The sequence below is a fragment of the Trachemys scripta genome, chromosome 1 (assembly GCF_013100865.1).
Source record: "Trachemys scripta elegans isolate TJP31775 chromosome 1, CAS_Tse_1.0, whole genome shotgun sequence".
NCBI classification, from domain to species: domain Eukaryota; kingdom Metazoa; phylum Chordata; order Testudines; family Emydidae; genus Trachemys; species Trachemys scripta.
Genome location: NC_048298.1, coordinates 76,291,439 through 76,314,314, shown reverse-complemented (window position 1 = coordinate 76,314,314; position 22,876 = coordinate 76,291,439). Strand labels below are relative to the sequence as shown.

General features: G+C 37.0%; 1 protein-coding gene across 3 annotated transcripts in view; it reads left to right on the top strand.

The window, feature by feature from the left end:
- The window catches only part of CEP290 (centrosomal protein 290), a 113,840-nt gene extending 90,985 nt beyond the window's left edge, over positions 1-22,855 (top strand). The window contains exons 41-53 of one of the 3 annotated variants that reach the window (XM_034772369.1): positions 7-152; positions 2,771-2,926; positions 3,437-3,560; positions 8,588-8,722; positions 9,820-9,906; positions 11,265-11,429; positions 11,975-12,097; positions 12,576-12,748; positions 14,586-14,727; positions 19,638-19,711; positions 19,848-19,951; positions 20,886-20,974; positions 21,961-22,855. In XM_034772369.1, the coding sequence (XP_034628260.1) occupies positions 7-152; positions 2,771-2,926; positions 3,437-3,560; positions 8,588-8,722; positions 9,820-9,906; positions 11,265-11,429; positions 11,975-12,097; positions 12,576-12,748; positions 14,586-14,727; positions 19,638-19,711; positions 19,848-19,951; positions 20,886-20,974; positions 21,961-22,149 (1,707 nt within the window). In that variant the 3' untranslated portion in view covers positions 22,150-22,855. The remainder of the gene's footprint in view (positions 1-6; positions 153-2,770; positions 2,927-3,436; positions 3,561-8,587; positions 8,723-9,819; positions 9,907-11,264; positions 11,430-11,974; positions 12,098-12,575; positions 12,749-14,585; positions 14,728-19,637; positions 19,712-19,847; positions 19,952-20,885; positions 20,975-21,960) is intronic. The other 2 variants (XM_034772375.1, XM_034772383.1) reach the window with 2 other exon arrangements.
- Positions 22,856-22,876: the final 21 nt, after the last annotated feature.

Sequence of the window (22,876 nt, the reverse complement as noted above, 5' to 3'; positions counted from 1 at the left end):
TTACAGAGCTCTAGGGAAGAAATAGCTAGGTGGGAAGAGGGTAAAAAATGGCAAGCCAGAATGGAAGGGATGCGGAACAAACTAAAAGAAAAGGAGAAAGAAATGGACACTTTAACAAAACAGTTCAATACATTAAAGGAACTTTATTCCAAGTGAGTTGATTTTAATTAGACATATTTCTAAACTGATGGTATAAAATAAAGGAAACTTGGTTTCTTGGTTACAAAAATATTGTAACAGTTTTATTATATTAACAAAATAGATGCTTATAATTTACATTTATGTTGAGACTACAAGGGATAGCTTATTTTCAAGCAGCAAACTGCCTTTATGTTTCTGGCTATTCTAGTATCCTGTTTTTTGTAGGAGCTGACAGTATTTTATTAATTAAATTAGTTTTGCTCAAAGACTGTTTCTAAGTTCTCTATTAATAATTAGGGCTGTCAAGCGATTAAAAAAAATTAATCATGATTAATCGCACTGTTAATAATAGAATACCATTTATTTAAATATTTTTGAATGTTTTCTACATTTTCAAATATCTTGATTTCAATTACAACATGGAATATGGTGTGTACAGTGCTCACTTTATATTTATTTTTGATTACAAGTATTTGCACTGTAAAAAAACAAAAGAAATAGTATTTTTCAATTCACCTAATACAAGTACTGTAGTGCAGTCTCTTTATCATGTTATCATGAAAGTTGAACTTACAAATGTAGAATTACATAAAAAAAAAAAACTGCAGTAAAAAATAAAACAATGTAAAATTTTAAAAGTAGGAGTGGACTTTTAGAGCCTGCAAGTGGACTTGCAGGCTCTAAAAGTCCACTCCTACTTCTTGTTCAGCCAATCACTCAGACAAACAAATTTGTTTACATTTGCAGGAGATACTGCTGCCCGCTTCTTGTTTACAGTGTCACCTGAAAGTGAGAACAGGCATTCTCATGGCACTGTTGTAGCCGGCGTGGCAAGATATTTACATGGCAGATGCACTAAAGATTCATACATCCCTTCATGCTTCAACCACCATTCCAGGGGACGTGTCCATGCTGTTGACTGGTTCTGCTTGACAACAGTCCAAAGCAGTGTGGACTGACACATGTTCATTTTCATTATCTGAGTCAGAGGCCACCAGCAGAAGGTTGTTTTTCTTTTTTGGTGGTTCGGATTCTGTAGTTTCCGCATTGGAGTGTTGCTCTTTTAAGACTTCTGAAAGCATGTTCCACACCTTGTCCCTCTCAGATTTTGGAATGCACTTCAGATTCTTAAACCTTGGGTGAAGTGCTGTAGCTATCTTTAGAAATCTCACATTGGTACCTTCTTTGCGTTTGTGAAATCTGCAGTGAAAGTGTTCTTAAAATGAACAACGTGCTAGGTCATCATCCGAGACTACTATAATATGAAATATATGGCAGAAAGTGGGTAGAACAGAGCAAGGGACATATAATTCTCCCCCAAGGAGTTCAGTCACAAATTGAATTAACACATTATTTTTTTAATGAGCGTCATCAGCATGGAAGCATGTCCTCTGGAATGGTGGCCGAAGCATGAAGGGACACACAAATGTTTAGCATAGCTGGCATGTAAATACCTTGCAATGCCAGCTACAAAAGTGCCATGCAAATGCCTGTTCTCACTTTATGGTGACATTGTAAATAAGAAGAGGACAGCATTATCTCCTATAAATGTAAACAAACGTGTATGTCTTAGCGATTGGCTGAACAAGAAGTAGGACTGGACTTGTAGACTACTGGACTTGTAGACTCTGAAGTTTTACATTGTTTTGTTTTTGAGTGCAGTTATGTAACCCAAAAAAATCTACACTTGTAAGTTGCACTTCCATGACAAAGAGATTGCACTACGGTACTTGTATAAGGTGAATTGAAAAATACTATTTCTTTTATCATTTTTACAGTGAAAATATTTGTAATAAAAATAATTATACACTTTGATTTCAATTACAACACAGAATACAATATATATGAAAATGTAGAAAAACATCCAAGATATTTAATACATTTCAGTATTCTACTGTTTAATAGTGCGACTAAAACTGCAATTAATCGCTATAAATTTTTTTAATCGTGATTAATGTTTTTGAGTTAATCGCGTGAGTTAACTGTGATTAATCAACAGCCCTATAAATAATTTGTTTTTATCACAGTCAAAGAAGCACCAGCTGCAGGTGAGGACAGACTTTTCTTACCACTGTTTAGTTTCATCAGACTGCTAGAATTAGCAGCTGTATTAATCTGCAGTGTTTACCTCGCTGGCATTGTGATGACCAAGACTTTTTCAGCAAAACTCAAGAAAAGATGTGTTTATTTCATTTAACCATGTTTTCAATGTACTCATAGCAAAATTTTCACTGACCTAGAATTCAAGAGATGAAAAGTAACAAAAGAATAACAAAGAATTATATATATTTGTAAGTTCCTTTCACTAGCTATGCTTTGCTTGGGCTTTTTGTTTTTGTAAAGGGTTACATAAATGTAAAATATCAATGAATGCTTAAGCAAAACCTGCAAGTTATTTGTGAAATGCACAATATTCACTCAATATTCTTTTATGAGAAACCAGAAAAAAATCTTTGATGAGAAACTAGAAAAATGTCCATTTATAAGGTAATTTAAATCAAGAAAAGTTCAATGGGCAATTGGATTGCAGGTCTAGAGTCATTAGAATGAAATGCTGTTCACTTTTAGATGAAGCAGATTGGTAAACAAATGTACCAAGATTTTAGTAAACACAAATTGAATGTTGCAGAGCTGATAAAGAGAAAATTGCTTTACAAAAGAAACTCAAGACCAGTGGTATTACTGTTGACCATGTTGTGGGAGTACGGGCATCAGAGTCAGAGAAAGAGCTGGAAGAACTAAGAAAACGGAATATAGACTTAGAAAATGAAATTGCTCATATGAGGTAAGAGTTGTTCCAAAAGGAGAGACCCCATTTGGAAAGCTTACAATTTTCCCCTTAAATACATTTTGGGTTTATTGTTCAAGGAATTAATTCACATAAATAGAAGCTGGCTCCCAATGTATGAAAGTGAAACCACAGTTGAGTCGTTAGTTCAACTATAACACCTTAGCGCTAGGTTTTTTTTCTCTCAGGTTTTGGAAACGTGTTATGGTTTCAGTGTGTATGCATAATGCACCATTATTGGTAACAGAAATTTCACATAAACATCAAGAGAAAATAGACTCTTAGGATTTCTTAAGTCTGAATACTATGCCAAATTCTGAGTTCTTGGATCCTGGGGTTTATTTAATTCAGTTTATATAAATAAAATTGATTTAGTATATCTACATTTAGCTAAAAAAAAATATTTAAAATCTTCAGTCTAGGAAACCAGAAGTCCATACTTGATTTACATTAAAGGATGCTTTCCTGTATTAATAACAAACATTGATTTGTTTATTTTTGATATAGAACACAACAGGCTCTCCCACGAGATTCTGTGGTAGAAGAGTTACATTTAAAAAATCGATATTTGCAGGAAAAGCTTCATGCATTGGAGAGACAGTTTTCAAGAGACACATTTTCAAGACCTTCGGTAAGCAAACAAATTTATGTTATTACCCAAATTGAAAATTGAATGCATCTCCTACTCAAAGACATATTTATCATCCATCTGTTATTCTGTAGTATTTGGTCCATTTTGTTTCAGATTGCAATCATCCAATACAGCATCTGAAAAAATGAACTTTTTTCTCCTTTATTAACCTTATGGCAAGAATGTTTAGCATTTTTTTTTTTTTTTTTTTTTAATTCTAAGAACTAAAATGTATTACTGTTTTTCATAAACATTATGGGGCTAAAAGGAAGAAAGATGTGCTTAGTGCTATAAGCACAGAGGACAGATACAGTAACTCCTCACTTAAAGTCGTCCCGGTTAACGTTGTTTCGTTGTTACGTTGCTTATCTATTAGAGAACATGCTCATTTAAAGTTGCGCAATGCTCCCTTATAATGTTGTTTGGGTGCCGCCTGCTTTGTCCACTGCTTGCAGAAAGAGCAGCCCGTTGGAGCTAGCTGGTGGGTGCTTGGAACCAGGGTGGACTAGCAGCCCCCCTATCAGCTCCCCGCTCCCCTAAGTTCCCTGTGCAGCAGCCGCCCAGCAGGCTATCAATTGCCGGCAGATCAGCTGTCCCTCCCCCCACTGCCGTGTGCTGCTCCTGCCCTCTGCCTTGGAGCTGCTCCCCAGAGCCTCCTGCTTGCTGTGCGGGGGTAGAGCGGGGCTAATGTCAGGGTGTCCCTCTCCCCCCTGCTCCTGTCCCCCGCTTACCCCATTTCCATAGAGCAGGGGGGGATACACGACGGGGATCAGGATAGAGGGAGCTTTCTGGCAGTAGCTACTGTCTCAACTTGTTGATCTACTTAAAAAGGCAATGTACTTAAAGTGGGGTCAGCATACTTAAAGGGGCAATGCACATTTCTCTCTCTCACACACGGGGTGTGTGTCTCTGTCTGCCATGCTGTCTCCCCTCCCTCCGTTTGTGCTGCCTTGTAGAGTGTGAGGATATGTTAACAATGTGTTAACCCATGAGGGCTTAGCCGAGTGCTAGATTTAGCAGTAAGGCATTCCCTGGGAAATATCCCCCACCCTCTTCCACTGCCCCACCTCAACCAAGCTTCACAATCATCATTGCTGTGTACAGTATTACATTGTTTGTTTAAAACTTTTACTGTGTGTGTATAAAATATAGTCTTTTGTCTGGTGCAAAAAATTTCCCTGGAACCTAACCCCCCCCATTTAGATTAATTCTTATGGGGAAATTGGATTCGCTTAACATCGTTTCACTTAAAGTCACATTTTTCAGGAACATAACTACAACGTTAAGCGAGGAGTTACTGTACTCCCTACCTCAAAGATCTTACAGTCTAAAAGACATAAAAGGCAAGACACACGGGGAGACCCAGAGGAAGGTCTTGGCTTAGTGTAGGGTTTTTTCCCCCCCTTTCATTATTTATTGCCTAGCATTGGCTAGCGTTTGGAGCTTGTTTAGGAGGGATTTGCTTTTGAATAGAACGAGGAACCAGCACAATAAGATGGAGGACAGTGTAGGGCACAGCATGGAAGAAGGTACAAAGCTGGGTGTGGCTGTAGGAAATAAATAATTCTTCTTTGAATGTGTATCAGTGTGAATCCCACTGTAGGTGTGCATGCACCTCATGCACAAGATCAGATTTTTTTTTTTAATAGCAATGTCTGTCAGGGCTGTACATGTGCCCTTTGCTTCCTTGTGAGGGCATAAAGGGTGGGCTTCCTTGTGAGGGCATAAAGGGCTGTAGTCCTCCCTCTGTTGGGTATGCACCTGAAGAGGAGCACCCCTACGGACACGTCTTGAAGAATTCCAGTTACTGCATAAGGTGAGTAACCCTCCTTACAGGTAAAAGAAAAAACATAAAACACAAATCTACAGTCTATACTTATTAACAATTAGACTATTCCTGTCTAATAAGGTATTTCGCATCCAATTGTCTGTCTTTCAGTGCTTATCCAGCCCATAAAGCTGGGATTCACCATTCATAAGACCTCTCTTTCCCGCTGTCAGTCTTCTCCTATAAAGGATAACCACTAGGGCCATTTCTCCTGCTCTCTTAACCAAGAGGGCCCGCTCTTCTCAGAACTCTCATGAGGTTCGTTTGTCTTTGTAAATCTCCAGCCTGCATCTAGTCCAGACAGTAACCATGGGCTGTCTCCAGGAATGTTCATTTTACTTACATTGCTTTAGTCTGCTGTCAGACTCCCCCTCCTCAGGTGATAGGTTTCACTCAGAACAGATTTGGAACACAATATCCTACAGGTTACATCACTCTAAAATTGTTTCCCATACAAACATCTTGTAATAAACATGACAATCAGGTAGTTCTTTGTTTTCGGCAGATACCACACAAGACCCTCTTCTGTGTAATATCAAGAAAGTGGTCGAACACAGATGTAATGTACCTAACAGCACATGCTTGGGCATGTCTGTGACACACTGACTGTGGCATGAACAAGAGTATTTTTAGCCTTTAGAATAGAGAAGAAGCTCCAGCTCTTTTAAATGTTCAGCAGATAGAAACAGCACTATTGTTAACACCCTGAATGTGTAGGGAGAAGACAAGTAGTCAATGATTACCCAGCTTTGTGTGACTGAGAGCCTGGGAGGATGCTGTGTTGTCCACAGCAATGGAACATTGGGGAGGAGATAATGAGTTTCGTTTTGGCTACATAGTCTCTTGCACACAGAGTTCTCTGTATTCCTAATGTCAGGTTATCTGGTTCTTAATAAATCTACCACAAGTGGACATGATGTTATACATAGGTATGCTGTCTTATTTCTTTTACTATCTATCTCTTTTCTTTTCATGCTTCATTACACCTTTCTTCTGCTTCAAACAGAGTGCTGCATGTGACACAGCTGCATTGACTAATTCCTCTTTTGCTAACAATGTCAGTAAACACAAGCATTTGAAATATCCGTGGAAGAAAACTGCTTCAAGTAAGGGCAAAGTAAAACACCAACCCACTCTTAGTATTACAAATGGCAATGAAATAGATGAGGGTGCAAACATTACTGATGAATGCCATCAGGCTGCTGGAGATGCAATTACTGAATTAACTCCAGAACAGGAAATTGAAGATTGTGAAAAACATGAGAATTCAAATAATTCTAGGGTAGGATCAAAAGGCAAAAGGAGAAGCTCTCTGAAAACCGAAGCTGATGAAGAGGGTATCAGTGATGAACAAGAAAATGTAACAGGACCTGAAGTGGGTGAAGTTAATGAAGAACATGATGGAGAGAAAGAAGGGAAGCAAAAAATGTGCAAGCAATCAACTAATAACAATGAAGGAAGTGGAGCAGAATCTTGTGCTGCTAGAATGAGTTGCAATCAGTCTGATTCCGGGGAGCCTTCTAATCAACCTAATGATTATAAGCCAGAAAATATAAAAATGAATAATGGAGTGGATAAACACACTGAAGAAGATACATATGGAAATCACCAAACTGATACAGAGGGGACTGAACCAACCCCAGGACTTTGTGAAATGCCTCAGGTTTGGCACTATAGCAGTCCTTTAATCCTTCACTTCCCTATTAGCTGCATTGTTTATATGTCTACATGATATAGACTAAAATATTTATTGTAAAATTGTTTGTTTCCTGATACACATTTAGTTTTTTGATTATCTTCCTGCTGTGTGCTTCTTTAGCAGTCTGTGCTGTGACAATATCTTTTATATTTATTAGAGAGAATATATTTTACTAGTGAGGCAGTTGCTTTATTCCCCCATGTTTTTATTGGTGATACTTAGTTCATTAATTCTAATTATTTGTGGAATTATCAGAGTTTCTTTAATTTATCTTTGCAGGTTTCTATTTTTATTTTATATTTCTTTCAAGGGAGACTATCCTTAGTTTTTACTGCCTTATCTCTACTCATGTTGTAATCCTGTGAGAGTAAGTCCCTTGCACACATATTCAGAATTGGGCCCAATGTGGAGCGTTTTGTTTCCTTGTTCAAAAAAAATTTTTTTTTTTTTTTAATCCAAGCAGTTTGATCTTGTTGAAAAAGAGAAAAGATTCTTGGGATTTTTCTTTTTCTTCTGAGACTAACTTTGCATAAATTATGCTAACAGTTGGAGCCTCTTGGCTAGTGACAATTTATAGCTGTTTCAAAGTTGAGTCTCTGTAAAAGTATAGTAGAAATAATTCCACTTATCTTTTATTAATTCTTGCATTCTAATTTGTTCATCTTACTTGGTGCTCAGATTCTATGGTAATGAATTTGGTACAAAATACCTAGATGGATAGTTACAGTATGGTCTCATAGTCACAGCAGTGGACTGGTACTCAAACAGCCTGGCTTCTATTCCTGGCTCTGCCACTGATGTTCTGGGTGACTTTGGGCAAATCACTTCACCTCTGTGTCTGTTTCCCCTTTGTAAAAATACGGATAATAATGCCTCTTTTATTAAGATCTACAGATGAAAAGTGAGGTATAAGCGCTAGGTATTACTAGGGACCAGATTCAGATATCCTTTTCCTGTTGAGATGCACTTTAGTCTCAATGATCTGACTTCAGTGGGGGACTGATTATAGTGTGAAGTGCTATCAATGTGAGTAAATGTATCAGAAGGTGGCTCTAAAATAGATGCTATTCACAAGCATAGTATCCCTGTTTAGAACACTGTAATTTTTTCCCTTACTAGATTTTGAGATTTCAAAATACAGTGTTTATTTTTGCCAAACAGAAGTCTATACTGTTTTATACCTTCACTTCACTTAATTTAAGCAAATTTTTAAAATGTTCATAAAGGAATTAAAGGAAGAAATTGAGTCAAAGGTCCACATTAGCTTTCTCTATCTGTTTTATTAACTTTAATGTGGTAAAAAAAATACTGATGGGTGAACTCTATTAAGAAGGTATCTTGCTGTATAAACACTTTTTTTAGTTTCAGTATTTCAATGTGGAATGTAACAGGATTGTATCTTTATTGCCCAGATTATTGATCGTTATCCCGTGTAACTAATGTAAGAATTAATACCTCAACATTTAATAATATTTTATTCTGCTCCTTCTTTTTCTTAAGACGTCAGGAATAGGATCAGATGATCAGTGTCAAAAACAACAGGAGCTTCAGAAAGAAAATTTGAGGTTATCATCTGAAAATGTTGAACTAAGATTCCAGCTAGAGCAGGCTAATAAAGATCTGCCAAGATTAAAGGTATTTTTTTTTAGCATATAACACATTTTAAAGGCTCATTGAGAATGTAATTGTACATTTAAAAAAAAACTTTTATGAACTCTGTTGTGTTAATACATATTCCATACATACTATATACATTTGATGTAAATATATTGAAAACCAAACACACTGGGGGCAGAGTTCACAAGCCCACCTGTAAGGCCTAGTCTTTCAAATAAATACATCTATTTACAGCTTAGGGGTCTAAAGCCCGCATCCTGCAATGAGTACCATAAGAGTGGAACCCTACACCCTCAGAGAGGCACTTTAAAGTCAATGGAGTTGTGCATATGCACAGAGTCCTGCCCATTGAAGGGACCTAAATACGTAGCTGCAGTTTATCATACATAAATGTTTACAAATTTAGAAAATTAATAATTAAATATGCCTGGGTAAGAGGTCCCTTTTAAATTTGTCCCTTTATGGTATAAATTATGGAGTGGGGTAGTAGCTGTTCCATAGTGTAGTTGAAGCCAGCTTCCCATTACAGTCCCTATTTTCAAACTGGCCCTTTCCCAACTTCTGCCCATTTCCCTTCCCCACCCCCGTCGCCCCCCAAAAAACCCAATCCAATTTCAGATTGACATCTCTCCTAGTAGGGTAGAGTTTTCCTGGGAAATTTGTAAAAAAATCAGAAAAGGTGGTTTTTTTTTTTTTTTTTAATTATTCCTATGTTCTAACATATTAGTTGAAGCTAGATTGTGCCGTAACCTAAGAATCTAGATTATGAGAAAATATACAGAACTCTCACATAATCATTTTTTTTTGTTTGGGTTTTTAAAAAAATCTTTATAATGCACTTAATATGTAAGACCAGCAGCATACCAACATTCTTTAATGTTTCTATTAAAGAATAAAATATGGGGGCAAACTTAGAGGGCATGGCTTTTGTAAACTGTGGTTGGTAGCAAGTGATGAATTATATGGGCAAGGGGGAAATTATTTTTTCGTTTTGTTTCAGGTTTCTCAAAGTAAAGTAACTGAAGCTGGAAAATTTGTAATTTAAAAAAAAAGTTTCAATTCACCTGTTAATTGAGTAAAACCTAAATAAAATGATTATTATTTGTATTCTTTAGGACCAAGTAGGTGACTTGAAAGAAATGTGTGAGCTTCTCAAAAGAGAGAAAGCGGAAGTCGAGCGCAAGCTAGGCAGTGTTAGAGGGGTGAGTAATGCTACTGTGTTTTTCAGAATAATTAAATGATTGAAATACACAAGTACGGTTTAATTACAACTGAAATGTTTATCATCAAGCAAAAGAAGATGGGAAATATTAGTTTTTACACTTTTTACATTAAGTAGTTCCTTAATTAAGGATCCAAGATACTAGTCAATTGTCTATTACTGTTAGTAAAGTTTCTCACACACTTAAATCTTTGCAGGATCAGAGCCTTAGTCTACCATCTGGATTAACAACAGTTACCTGCAAAAATATCTCTTCACCAATATGAGAATATAACCATAAGTGTATGCAAAATATTGAATAATGTATTTGAAAATCTTTTGGTAGAGCTAATCAAATGGGATTAGGATGTTAGACAGTGGAACCTGTAGCTAGAGAAATATTCTGTTTTTTAATATACAAGAGAATTATATAAATGAAGCTTCAGTTTACCTCAAGCGTATCTTATTGATTGATGCAGTCGTCAGTTCCCTTCTTCATTCCTCAGAAGACCAGAAAACAAATACTGCAGCAAAAACAGCACTCCTCCATTACCAACGTCTCATGAAACCACAAGCGTGACACTTACAAGATGCAAACACTGTGGCTCTTACACTGTACAAGGAGCGAAGTGTGCTGCCTCCACAATTTTTCCTCCCTAGGCTTCCCAAGAAGTAAAGAGGAGTCAGCATAGTGCTGCGGAGAGCCATAACAGGACTCCCCATATTCCTTTGACCTCCTACACTATGCCACTGTTCCTTTACTTCTTGACTTCAGAAGCAACAAGGTCTGCCTCCTCCTTTACTGGATAAGATGAAAGTAGCTGTGAAAGTCTCTTAATTTACTGAAGTGATTGTACGTTGGAGTTTACTCTGTGTAGAGTCTTTTTCCCTTCTTTTTTTTTCTGTATTAATGAAGTAGGAAGGGGAGGAGATAATCCACTGAAATGCAGTACTTCATACTTGCTTGGCCAAGTGGTGCATTCTAAAGGAATTAGCACAGTGGAACTATGCTAATATGTATGTATAAATGCAGAATTTTCATAGCACAATGTATTTACATACCAAATGTATAAATGTTGTGTCAGTTCTTTTGATAACACACAAATTTAGACCCCCAATCTTGCGATTTGTTGAGCATGGACTTCCTTTGTGTCCTCCACCTCCATTTGTGTCCTAACAAATTTCAGATTCAGAACTATAATCCCAAATTATGGTTACCTTATTTTGTGTGTTTACAACAAGGCAATTTAAAAAAAAAAAACAAGACTTCAGACACATTTGTATCTCACTTAGAATTTCAAGTATTTACTTCATTATGCTTTTTTTCCTTTTCTTTTCCCCCCCGTCTTTTCTGTGTAGTCTGGTAGAAGTGGAAAGACCATTCCAGAATTAGAAAAAACCATTGGTTTGATGAAAAAGGTTGTAGAGAAAGTGCAGAGAGAAAATGAAGATCTGAAAAAGGCCCCAGGAGTTGTCTCTAATGAAAAACTAGTTAGCCTTGAACTTGAAAATGAGAGGCTAAAGGTACTAATTTAGCATTCATTATTATTTTGTGTAGCAACTTACATGTAAATTAATTAGGAAAACTGATTAATAATGTTATTTATGTTTTAGATGAAACACTTTCTGTAGTGTATATAATCAAAGCTATTCACATTATATGGAACAAAAATTTGTTTCAGTTAAAAAAAAAATCACAAATGTGAACTTTGTACTACACAGAAGCAAAGCTTTACATATGCACTTCCTCCACAAAGTACTAGACCGGCCAAACAAAACAGATGTTTTGTATTCTTTCACTCTCATAATTATATGAGTAACTTCTAAAGCAAAATCTGAATTTTAGTGTAATGCAAGTTATTGTGACACAGAGATGTGTTTCTAAGGGAAATTTTGATATTCAAAATATATTTTTACGTATTTGAGGTATAGATACAAGCATGTGCTAAAGTGCTTTGCTGAATTGGGACCCGCATGTGCTAGATAACTGTAGCATTCAAAATGAGAACTCAAAAGATTCTAAGTTGTGTAAATACATTTTTTTTTTCTGTTTTTTGTTTAATATTTAGTCTGAAATGGAAAAAATGAAACTTCATCTGGGTGGCCAGCTCAGTATGCGTTATGAATCAAAAACCAGAGGCATGGAAAAAATCATTGCTGAAAATGAGAGGCTACGTAAAGAGCTGAAAAAAGTACGGTTATAGGATAGTATCCAGCCATTTGAGCAAATGGTTGGTTATATTAAGCATCTTTTCTTTTAATTTGGCTGGAAGTATACATATTGAATATTGAATTTACACTTGTTCTATTCAGTACACACTCAGTTACTATTTTGATGGGCTCCCTAAATACAAAATAGATAGTATTCATTATATTCTTGATACCATACCAATTTGTGCTGTGGTCCTATTAGATCACAAAGGCTAAGCAGAATTGAATAAGGCCAGTGTCTTGGATGGGAGACTTCGAAGAAATACCCAGATGCTATTGGCAATAGTGTTTATGATCTAGTATTTGGCGCTCTTCCATCTGAATCAGTACTGACCCAGTTTCTGAGTGTAATTTTATAGAGTTCAGTGCTGCATGAGGTTCTGTATTTTGGATAAGATAAAAGAAGCATAAATGCACTTTGCCACAATGTATATAATTTTGTGCCTCATTGGACAACAGGAAGCTGACACTGCAGAAAAGCTACGAATAGCAAAGAATAACATAGAGATAATAAATGAGAAGTTGACTGTGGAACTGGAGGAGACTGTTAAGAGGTTAAACCTTGCTGAAAGCAGAGGTCCACAACTTGAAGGAGCTGACAGCAAAAGCTGGAAATCAATTGTTGTAACAAGGTAGGAACTGAGAATAAAACAGGGAAAATGATTTGTTTTCTTAAGTATTTTTAAATGAATGATACTTTCATGATCATAGTTCTCAGTTCCTTTTCTAAAGCATTTCTTACTGACCTCATAGCAATCAGTGATGAATTTACTGTATTACGTATGTTCAACATACAAACTTCTAACCCAGATCCAGCAGACATGTGTCCCTACACCCTGTTGGGCTCTGCTGCGCCAGAAACTGTTTCCTGTTCTGAGAATGAACCCTCCCTTGCAGCTGCAAAATGCTGGATTGCTATGCTGAGTGGACTACCTTCCAGATTCTGCCCTGTACTATTACAGAATATTGTAACTTGGCTTTGAAGAATAATTTTATGGTATTTGTTCAGCATGATAAGCAAGCCCCATAGCACCTTATCATGAAGGCAAATTCCTCCACAATTGATCAAACAACAGCCACCCACAAAACTGTTGAAAGGTCTGTGACCTGAATTTCTCTGACTTTGCCTTGTTAATAGCATTCTGGTGGTGGTGGTCAATGGGAAGGGATATAAACAAGGGATTATGCTGCTTCAAAATTACACCACCACAAAAAAAATACCTCAACAAAACAATAGTCTGAGAGGAGGAAGGAGCCCCTTCCCCACATCAGGAGTATGATGGTAGATGAACCCCAGGCATCCTACAAAGGATTACAAAGAATAGAAGGTAATATACCCAGACCCTTCTGCCTACCTTTCCAAGATAATATATTTTGAGTAAACAGTTGGGCCTGGAGCCAGTCAATTCTTCCACCTGTAGTGGATGAGAAAGTGTTACTCTGATCTTAAGGCATCAAGTTCCCTCTGGTTTAGCCATAATAAATATATTTGCCCAGAAAAAATGCACAATGAAGAACACTTTCTTAGCTAATATTGAAGGAAAGTTTGTTTTCCATATACTGTGGTAAATTATATTAATTGCTCAACAACACTATTCATATAACTTCCATTCTTCTACAGTCAATTCACTTAATAAATGTTGCCTTGTGGATCTTTTCTCCTAACTATGAGTTATTTGACACTAGATTTACTCTTATTGTAGCAAGTAATTTAATGTTGATGAATTTCATTATAAACTGCTACATACACCTCTACCTCAATGTAACGCAACCCGATATAACACGAATTCGGATATAATGCGGTAAAGCAGTGCTCCGGGGTGGGGCGGCGCACTCTGGTGGATCAAAGCAAGTTCAATATAATGCGGTTTCACCTATAACGCGGTAAGATTTTTTGGCTCTCGAGGACAGCGTTCTATCGAGGTAGAGGTGTATCATGTTCCTCAACTGTTCCCTTGAAAATCAAAGCCAACACCCATTCTTATGCTCTGTACAAGTTATTTACAAACAGGGTGGTTGTTTTTCCAAAACTTTGACAGCCTATCTAAATAAGAGTGTCTGCACTAGAACTCTAGAACACTAAGGGTATGTCTGCACTTAGAACTGGGGGTGTGATTCCCAGCTCAAGGAGACATACTCATGCTAGCTTTCACTGAGCTAATGGGCTATCAATAGAGTGTAACTGCGATGGCACAGACAGGGGGATGGGTACATCCTAAGTACCCATTCAAGACCATGGGTACGTACTCAGTGTGACTAGCCTGTCCTGCTGCCTGTGCTGTTTGGCTACATTCTGTTTTTAGCACACATGCGCGTGTTCTACTGGGGTCACCATCTTTGTTTTTCAAAAGGTTAGATTTTGCTATAGTCCTTTGGACTGTGTGTCGGGTTTGCAGGATGGGGAAAAAATATTTTCTAGACTAAGCATAGTATTTGCTGAATGGCCTTAATTTTCTTTCCTGTTTTCAGGATGTATGAAACTAAGATGAAAGAACTGGAAACTGATGTTGCCAAAAAAAATCAAAGCATTACTGATCTTAAACAGCTACTGCGAGAGGCAACAGAGCGTGAACACAAGATTGAAAAAAACACACAGGACTTAAAGGAACAAGTGAGTAAAACATAGTCTAACGGTGACAAATTTATCTTATCTATAATAAAAGGCAGATTTTTTCTCCCTTGTACATGTCTGTAGCTTTGTTATTGTAATGTTTTTCATTATTTGTGTACCCTAACTATACATTTCCATACTTCAGCATGTTTGGATTTCTTTTAAATTTAACCTTAACTGTGAATGTTCTTGGTTAACAAAGCTTAATATTGGTCTAATCCCTATAATGTGATTAACCCTAAATTTCTGATATGAATTCTCAACTTTAACTCCATTTTAACATAATTAAATGGGAAACATAATCAGAGGTAGACTTTCCTCCACTTTACACGTCTAAACATTTATCTCTGTAGTATTGTTCGTAAGGTATGGATATTTTAATATGCCTTAAAATTTTCTTCTAACTCATTCAATAGAGCTGTTAGTTCTTGCACTATGCTCAGAAAGTCAAAGTCAACAATCTCCTTATTCAGACTTTAGCTTTCATGGGTTGGTTCAGAGGGTGGAATCCCACATTGTATAGGAGGAAGGCTTTCAGTTTGACATTTTATCATTTAACTTGTAACTGTTTAATGTTATATTCTGTATATGCAGAACGTAGAGATGCTTACAAGTGTATTTAATATATTGAAAAATATAAATTAATAAACACTTTACAATCATATATTTAAAAAGAAAAGTTGGGTCAAATTTTTGGCCCACTAGACTTGACACAGGGTTCTTTTAAATGTCCCGAGTAATTAGCCCCAGGACTCTATTTGCCAGGAGTAGCCCCAGTCTTGTCTTGTTTTTAATGGGTATATCCCATTTCTCCAGCATTATATGAGCAATCAAAGGTTTGTCAGAATGCATAGAACTGTGACTTATTTTGAGTAATTTTTAAAGTTTAAGTGCTGTATTCTTCTTTGCTAGTTTTGGATTAAGTATCAGTAATCTGAACACTGGGCAGGGGCAAAATCAGCAGAGATCTGTATGTAAACTTTGCCGTTTTGTATCAACAATCTGGTGCAAGACACTTTGCAATTTATTTGTCTCTCTCAAAGTTTGCAGCTGTTCTTCATCAAACATAACTCTATATCAGCAGAACAGAAGTTGTGGACGTGATTAAGAATAAACACTTCAGCAACAATAGATTAAAACACCCAGTACAAAAAGCAAAACTATATGAGATCATTGACTATTACAATTCATTTGAGAAGCATGTTCATTCAAATGCCCTAACTGGAATAAACCTCTTCTAATTGAAATACAAACCACTGTATTCATAACATATCTAGCACAAAAAGATAAAGGCTTTATTTAGGAAATACTGATTTAAATGTTTTGCTTTATTAAAATACTACCTCTAAACTCTCTCCCTATTGACCATTTCATCCTTGAAAGATACCATCTGCACAGAATTCTCATTCTTGGGCCTTAGTTCATTGGAGTGAAATTGGCAAAATTCCCCAGGGTCTGTTTTTTTTTTTTTTTTTTTTAACCTGATAGTAAGGTAGAGTGTGAGCTAGGCCCCACAGCATACATAACTCACCCCCTATTCCCATGTATAAATGCTTCCCTTTGAACATTCCATTCGTACCCTGCCACTGACAAAATGTCCCATTGACTTAGGTCAAGAATACACTGTGATTTAAAGGATAGAACACAAGGTGGAGACTATGCCTACACTTACAGAAATGTACAGTACAGGCACTACACGTGTAGCTATATATCTGTGACAGACCCTCACGGTAAAATCTGGAACTGTGGGATCCGGTATGCTCTTAACTCTTCAGCCAGGGTTGTCTCTTCCAATGCTATGCTAGTGACAAGCAGCAAACCGGCCCAGGTCCTGTTATCACTCAGCTAACAACATGCAGAGACACACCCAGCTAAGTTGCATGAGTGCTCTCCAAGCCACTCAAACTGTACACAGGGAAACATCAGCAAATTCCCCCCAGACTCAGCCTTCAACCCCAGAAATGTTATACTGCTCAAGACCCTCTTGAACGATGCAAGCTCATTAATTAGTTCGCCACTTTATCAAAGGATATAGTGGACATGCACCAGCCTTTGTAATCTCAGCAGATTCCCCCAAGCGCTTAGGACGAACTCACTGGTTAAGATTAAACATTAAAATAAGTTTATTCACTACAGAAAGATAGATTTTAAGCGATTATAAGTGTTAGGTATAAAGGTCAGAGATGGTTACATAAGAAATAAAAAGTAAACATACATTCTAAATCCTAAACTTTATCAGACTAAGCATGGGTTGAATCAATCAGTTTATCTCACCCCACTAGGCACTGTAAGCAGTTCACAGTTCTTAATACTGCTTAGCCTAGAACCAATCTCCCCAGTTCAAAGTCTTTTTCTTCCCAACATTCTTATTGCCTTCAGAGTAGATGGGGGAGGAGAGAAGTGATTTTACGATGCCACTGTCCCTTATTTTATACCCTCAGTTCATGGGCCTGGAAAAATACTGGCTCAGACATGGAGTCAGGTATCACATGTCCTGATAGGTTGCTGAGTCAGGGAATTAAGCAATCCCCATTGTGTGGAGCTCAAGCAGCTGTCTCTTATTGAATAGTACATCTCTTGTTACAATTCCCATGCTGGTCAATGGCTGGTGATGGTCACTTAACACCTGTCAGGGTGTAGGTCACGTCCTTTGTTGCCACTTGAGAGCTAGTTGTGGGCGTCTCCCAGATTCACAACATATTTCAGTAACAACCATATAGCAAAATCTCATAAATTTGTGTAGAATGAAGTTATACATATTTTGACAGAACAGTGAGTTTCAGCAAATCATTACTTTTCATATGATACCTTACAGGGCATTCTTTGTACAAAATAACTATATACAAGTGGTGAATATGGGGGTTACAGGGTGCTATTTTGAAGTACAGTAAGTCACATCATCACAGTGAAAAGTAGACCACATCCACATTTGTCACTGTTGTGTGTAGCTACATGCCAAAATGAAAGGCTCTAGCAGCTCCACACTACTGGAGCCTTTCACTGTGGCAATGAAAAGCTGGGAAGCTGGCAGAGCCTTTCACTGTAGCAGGGAAACGGTCTGGCAGTGGGGTAGCCGCAGGATACTGCACTGCACTGCACTAGTTAAAATAGCAGTGTAGATGTGGGAAGCACTGCTTGGGCAAGTAGAGAGCCTGTGTAGGACATATACTGTGGGAGTTCAAGCATGTAGGGTACTCTACTCGCCTAATCCATGCCTCCTCATCTACACTGCTATTTATACCCATGTTAGTTGCGTGTGCAGTGTCTGTACTCTACATGCCACTGTAAGTGTAGACATACGTTGAGTCCAGAGAACTGAGTTCACGTCCTGTCTCTACCGCTTACTTGCTGTGTGATTTTGAGCAAGTCACTTTCTATCTCCAAACTTCAGTTTGCTCCTCTGTAAAATTCAGCTAATACAACTTGCCTTTCTTTGTAAAGCACCTTGAGTGATCTACAAAAGAACAGCACTTTATGAGAGTAAAGTATTATTATTTATCCTGTCTGAAGGATCTCAAGAAAGGGAGAAACTCTTTGATGTGTCTGTCTCTTTGGATCAGTGTGTATCTAGCACTCCTACTCTCTTGAAGGCTTCCCATGCCAAGAGAATCTTAGGGCTCACTCAAATAGGCTCAGTGAGGTGACTACTATACTATTTCCCTCTGACCTGCCACCAGTAGCGAGCCATGCCACACAGCCAGAGCTCTTGCTAGGGCCAGATTGTGCAAGCCCTCAGCGGCCACAGGAAGGTTCCATTCATCTGTATCTAACCTATCCAGGACCAGTTTGTCCCAGAATTCTTGACTTCTCTGTATAGTCCCCTATTAGACTGATCTGCATTTTATTTGAACTGATTATTTCCCATTTATCTTCCATTGTTTTCAACCGACTACCATATTTTCAACTAATTAGTTATTTGACTGCATTTATCTAGGTGATTTGCCAATTGTGTTGTTTGATTTGTCTGATTCTTTGAATACCTTGTTTTAACTGATTGCTGCCCATACCCACTGCCACCTCTACTTTGCTTTCTTCCATATTTGATAATGCTCAAAACTCCTTCCGACTCCTGACCACTTCTCTTCTCCCAAAACCTCTGAGAGAGAACAGTATGTGAGGATAAAGGACACTAATTCCTCAACTAGTGACTATGGGCCTGATCCTACAACCTTTACTCATAAGTAATTGTTTCTAACAAAAATAAGGATCACATGATCAGGTCCTCTGCTTTTATTGCTTAAAAGATGTTAGTTATGATCAGCTTCAAACAATGTGAAAGTTAATACTTTAAAATAGTGGAATTCATAGAGATTAAAATTTTACCTTCATTTAATTTTTTTTTTTTTTTTACATAATCAAGTCCTTATGGCCAAACTTAAAAGTATTTAGGTATCTAGAGATGCAGACAGACACCTAGTGGGACTTTCAAAAAGCACCTAAGGAGGCTAGGCCTAGCTCACTTTGACACTTTTGTAAATCCCACTAGATGTCTATCTGCATCTTTATGCATATAAATACCTTAGTAAATCTGGCCCTTGATCTTTATCTAGACTACTCTGTATTTTCTATTCCTTCCTACAAGGCAGCCGAAGCACTAATTCATATTTACTAGAATAGGCTTGCAGATAACTTTAGAGTCTTTATAGGAATTACCAGCATCTACAAAGACGCTTCTGAAAGATTTTATATTGCAATTTATTTGTTTGTCCAATTAAAAGTTCAGTTTACCTTTTCTTTAAGATTAATACTACAATTCTCTCTGCTACTAGGCTTCTATTTTTTCCTTTCCCTGTATTACTTTATCTATTGTATTCTCAAATTGAGTTGCTTTGAATTAGTAAATGTAACTACAGATATTGTTTTCAAATGTAAAATTTCCTCATTTTCCTTATACTTTTTTTAAACCTAAGATTGAGCTTCTCAAACACTTTCCTGAAGGTGCTAGCACAGAGCAAGGTCTTGCTAGAGAGCTTCAGCTTCTCAGGTAAAGTACCAAGAATCACTCCTAAAAAATGAACCCCTGCTCCACCGTGTACAGAAATGAGACTGAGAAGTTCTTAGAGAGGAATACCCAGAGCAATTTTTACTCTTCACAGTATTTCAAATTAATTGTTTTACAGATTAACCAATAATCGGCTGGAGAAGGAAAAAGCAGAACTAGCTCACCAGGTGGAGGCTTACCGACATCAAACAGGCATCAATGCAAGCGAAGGCTCTGCAGCCGGTAGTCCTTTTCAGTATCTAAAGTATAAGGATTTTTCAATAATTTGGGCTGGAATCTGCTCTCATTTACTACACTAGTGAGAATTGGGAGTAATTCCATAACAGTAAATTAAATTACAACCGTGTATGTATTATACAACTGCTATCAGGAATCATGTTTGAGGCTGTCCACTAGCAAGTTTACAGCTACTCAGTACTGCTTGTAACCACATAACAAGTGTCAGGATGGGGGTGTAACAGTGGAACTATGCTATTAAATTAAATTTTAAAAGCACCTTTGATCTAAAGAACATTTGCCACAACTCCCTTCCTTCAGTTTTGGAATAGTTTCTCAGGAGAAGTGGTAGGAGCACTGTTGATTGAATCATTTAAAACTGGATTGGACAATGCACTGGAGTAAATGACATAATTGCTTTCTTCTGTGTTTAACAGTCTAGCACTGCCAGGCGCATTGGATTTAAAAAACAAAAGTTTCAGCAGAAACATTCAGCTATCACAGTGAAATTAGCAATGTTGGTCTTTAAACTTATTACCAGGAACCAAAGTTAATAAGACTTAATTTAAAAAAAAAAAGGGGGGGAGGGGCATGTCAAACCTCTCAGAGCTATTGTTTCAGATTCATTTCAGATTCTGACTGCAGATTCATTAAGATTGACTGAGTGCAGTGCTATCAAAATGTTTACTTCACAACAAAGACTAACCACTTAATATTTTTCATTGAAACCTTGTTGTACAGAAATAGATGGAGCCACCAGAATAGTGTTGGGGATGATTTTTTGCCACATTGCAATATTGGGTAACTGGGTTTAATGTTCTCCACTATGTATTGCTTATTAGATATAATAGTTATGAAGAGGTTAAGCATTTTAATTGTCTTGCAGTATCTTGAATTTAGTAATCTAACTTGTCCTTTTCATAACATGATTATTTTTTAGAGAAAGGCAGAATTGACAAATTAATGGTAGATGTAGTAGATCTCCAGACACAGCTGCAAGCCTCAGATCTGGAAAAAAAGCAACTTACAGTGAGTATTGTATGGATACCACCACTGTGATATTGTTCACTTATCTTATGAACTAATGGACAGCTAAGAAAGAAGTTTGCATCCACCCATTAGTTGAGGTCTTATATCTGTAGTTACATTTACTAATTCAAAGCAATTCAACTTGAGAATACAATAGCTTATAGAATGGCCAGACTTATGACTTTTAAAGTACAAATTCTCTAAAAACAAGTTTATAGTACATCCCTACTCTATGGATTCATGCATGTAGTGCATGACAGATGGAAAGTGGCATTGTTAAAAATACTGAACCACTTTGTCAGCTTGTCGTCATCCGTGTTTCTCCCCTGAATGTTTCAGTGGCCAATAACTGCCACTCCTTGGCCCCTCCCACTTTTACAAAATGACTCAAACTGCAACCAAAACCTTCTTACAGCTGCATGTTTGGTTCACAACTTTGATGGGGCTATCGAGAGTATCAAATAAAAAGGGAGGAAGGGAAGTTCTGCTCTCTTTCAACTATTAAGGGGAGATCCAGAATAGAATGTACTCAGACTTGAGACTCAGTCCCTAAAGCTAGAGTCAGGAGAATGTTATTTAGAAGCACAGCACTGTTTCCCCCCAAAAGCTCTTTTCTCTTATCACGTTATGTAATAATTATGCTGTACTGACTGTGTGATTAATTTAACAAAGCACTTCAATCTCACTGTAAACATTTCTGTTTCGACATATGGTAGGTACTAAACTTTTAACCCAGCTTCCTTTTTCATATACCAGAGCACCTGACTTGCAGGTGCAATTAGGTACTAAGGTATATACACGATAACCTGTACCTTTACATTCAGAGTGCACAAAGCAAAGCTAGTTTTTAAAAATCTATCCCATAAAGGAAAAGGCAATAACACAATTAATGTTATCATTTAGTCCTTTTATATACACGTTGACACAAAAACAGAATGTAGAATTTTGAATTGTAGTAAATTGGTACTATTCAATTCTTTTATTAGGAAGAAATCAAACACCTGAAAAAAGAACTGGATAACTTTGACCCTTCCTTTTTTGAAGAAATTGAGGATCTGAAATACAACTACAATGAAGAAGTAAAAAAAAATATTATCTTGGAGGAGAAATTAAAGAAGCTTTCTGAACAGTTTGGTGTTCAAGTGGATATTCCAGCTAACGTGTCTATTGATTAAATCCATGTTAAGTATTTTAAGAAGTAACACATAAATTGCGTCACTTGGCGGTTATATGTAATACCACTTGTATGCAAGCTTGATTCTAATTTCTCACTGTTGTGAATTAGGACCAGCTCCATTGAAGTTACAATAGTTTGACACCAGAGAAAGAGAGATGCAGACTTTTCAAAAAAGTTACTAAAATCTTGTCATTAGTACTTCAGATGCTATAGATCTAGCAATCAATGTGAAAACTTGTCTTATTTCCTCCCCACTTGTTTTGCATATTTTATGCTTTAGTTCAGAAATGACAGCAGGAAACAGCAGGAGAGATCAAAGGATTTCAGCAATCCTGGGGTGAGGAAGCCCTTGACTACAAAGCCAGACCTGCTGCTTGACACTACTGCACAACAGAAAGAGTCGTAATACTTCAAGGCAATGAAAATATATATATATATATATTGTGCTTAGATGTAAAGCTAATTTAATTTATTTGAAAACTGTTAATATTTTTATAGATTTAGTGTTGGTGAATGTATGGTACATGCAGAGCACAGATGTAAATAGAACCAAATTGTGAAAATACACAATTTGAATTGTCTATTTTTCTAAGTTAAGTTTTTGAAACATTACATGCTGCTCTTGATAGTGTAGTTATTTTCTAAACGGTTATGGACTATCACCTTCCTTTTATTTGTCTGTTTCTACAAAGCATTTTCAAAATAATTAAAACTAGTTTACTTTT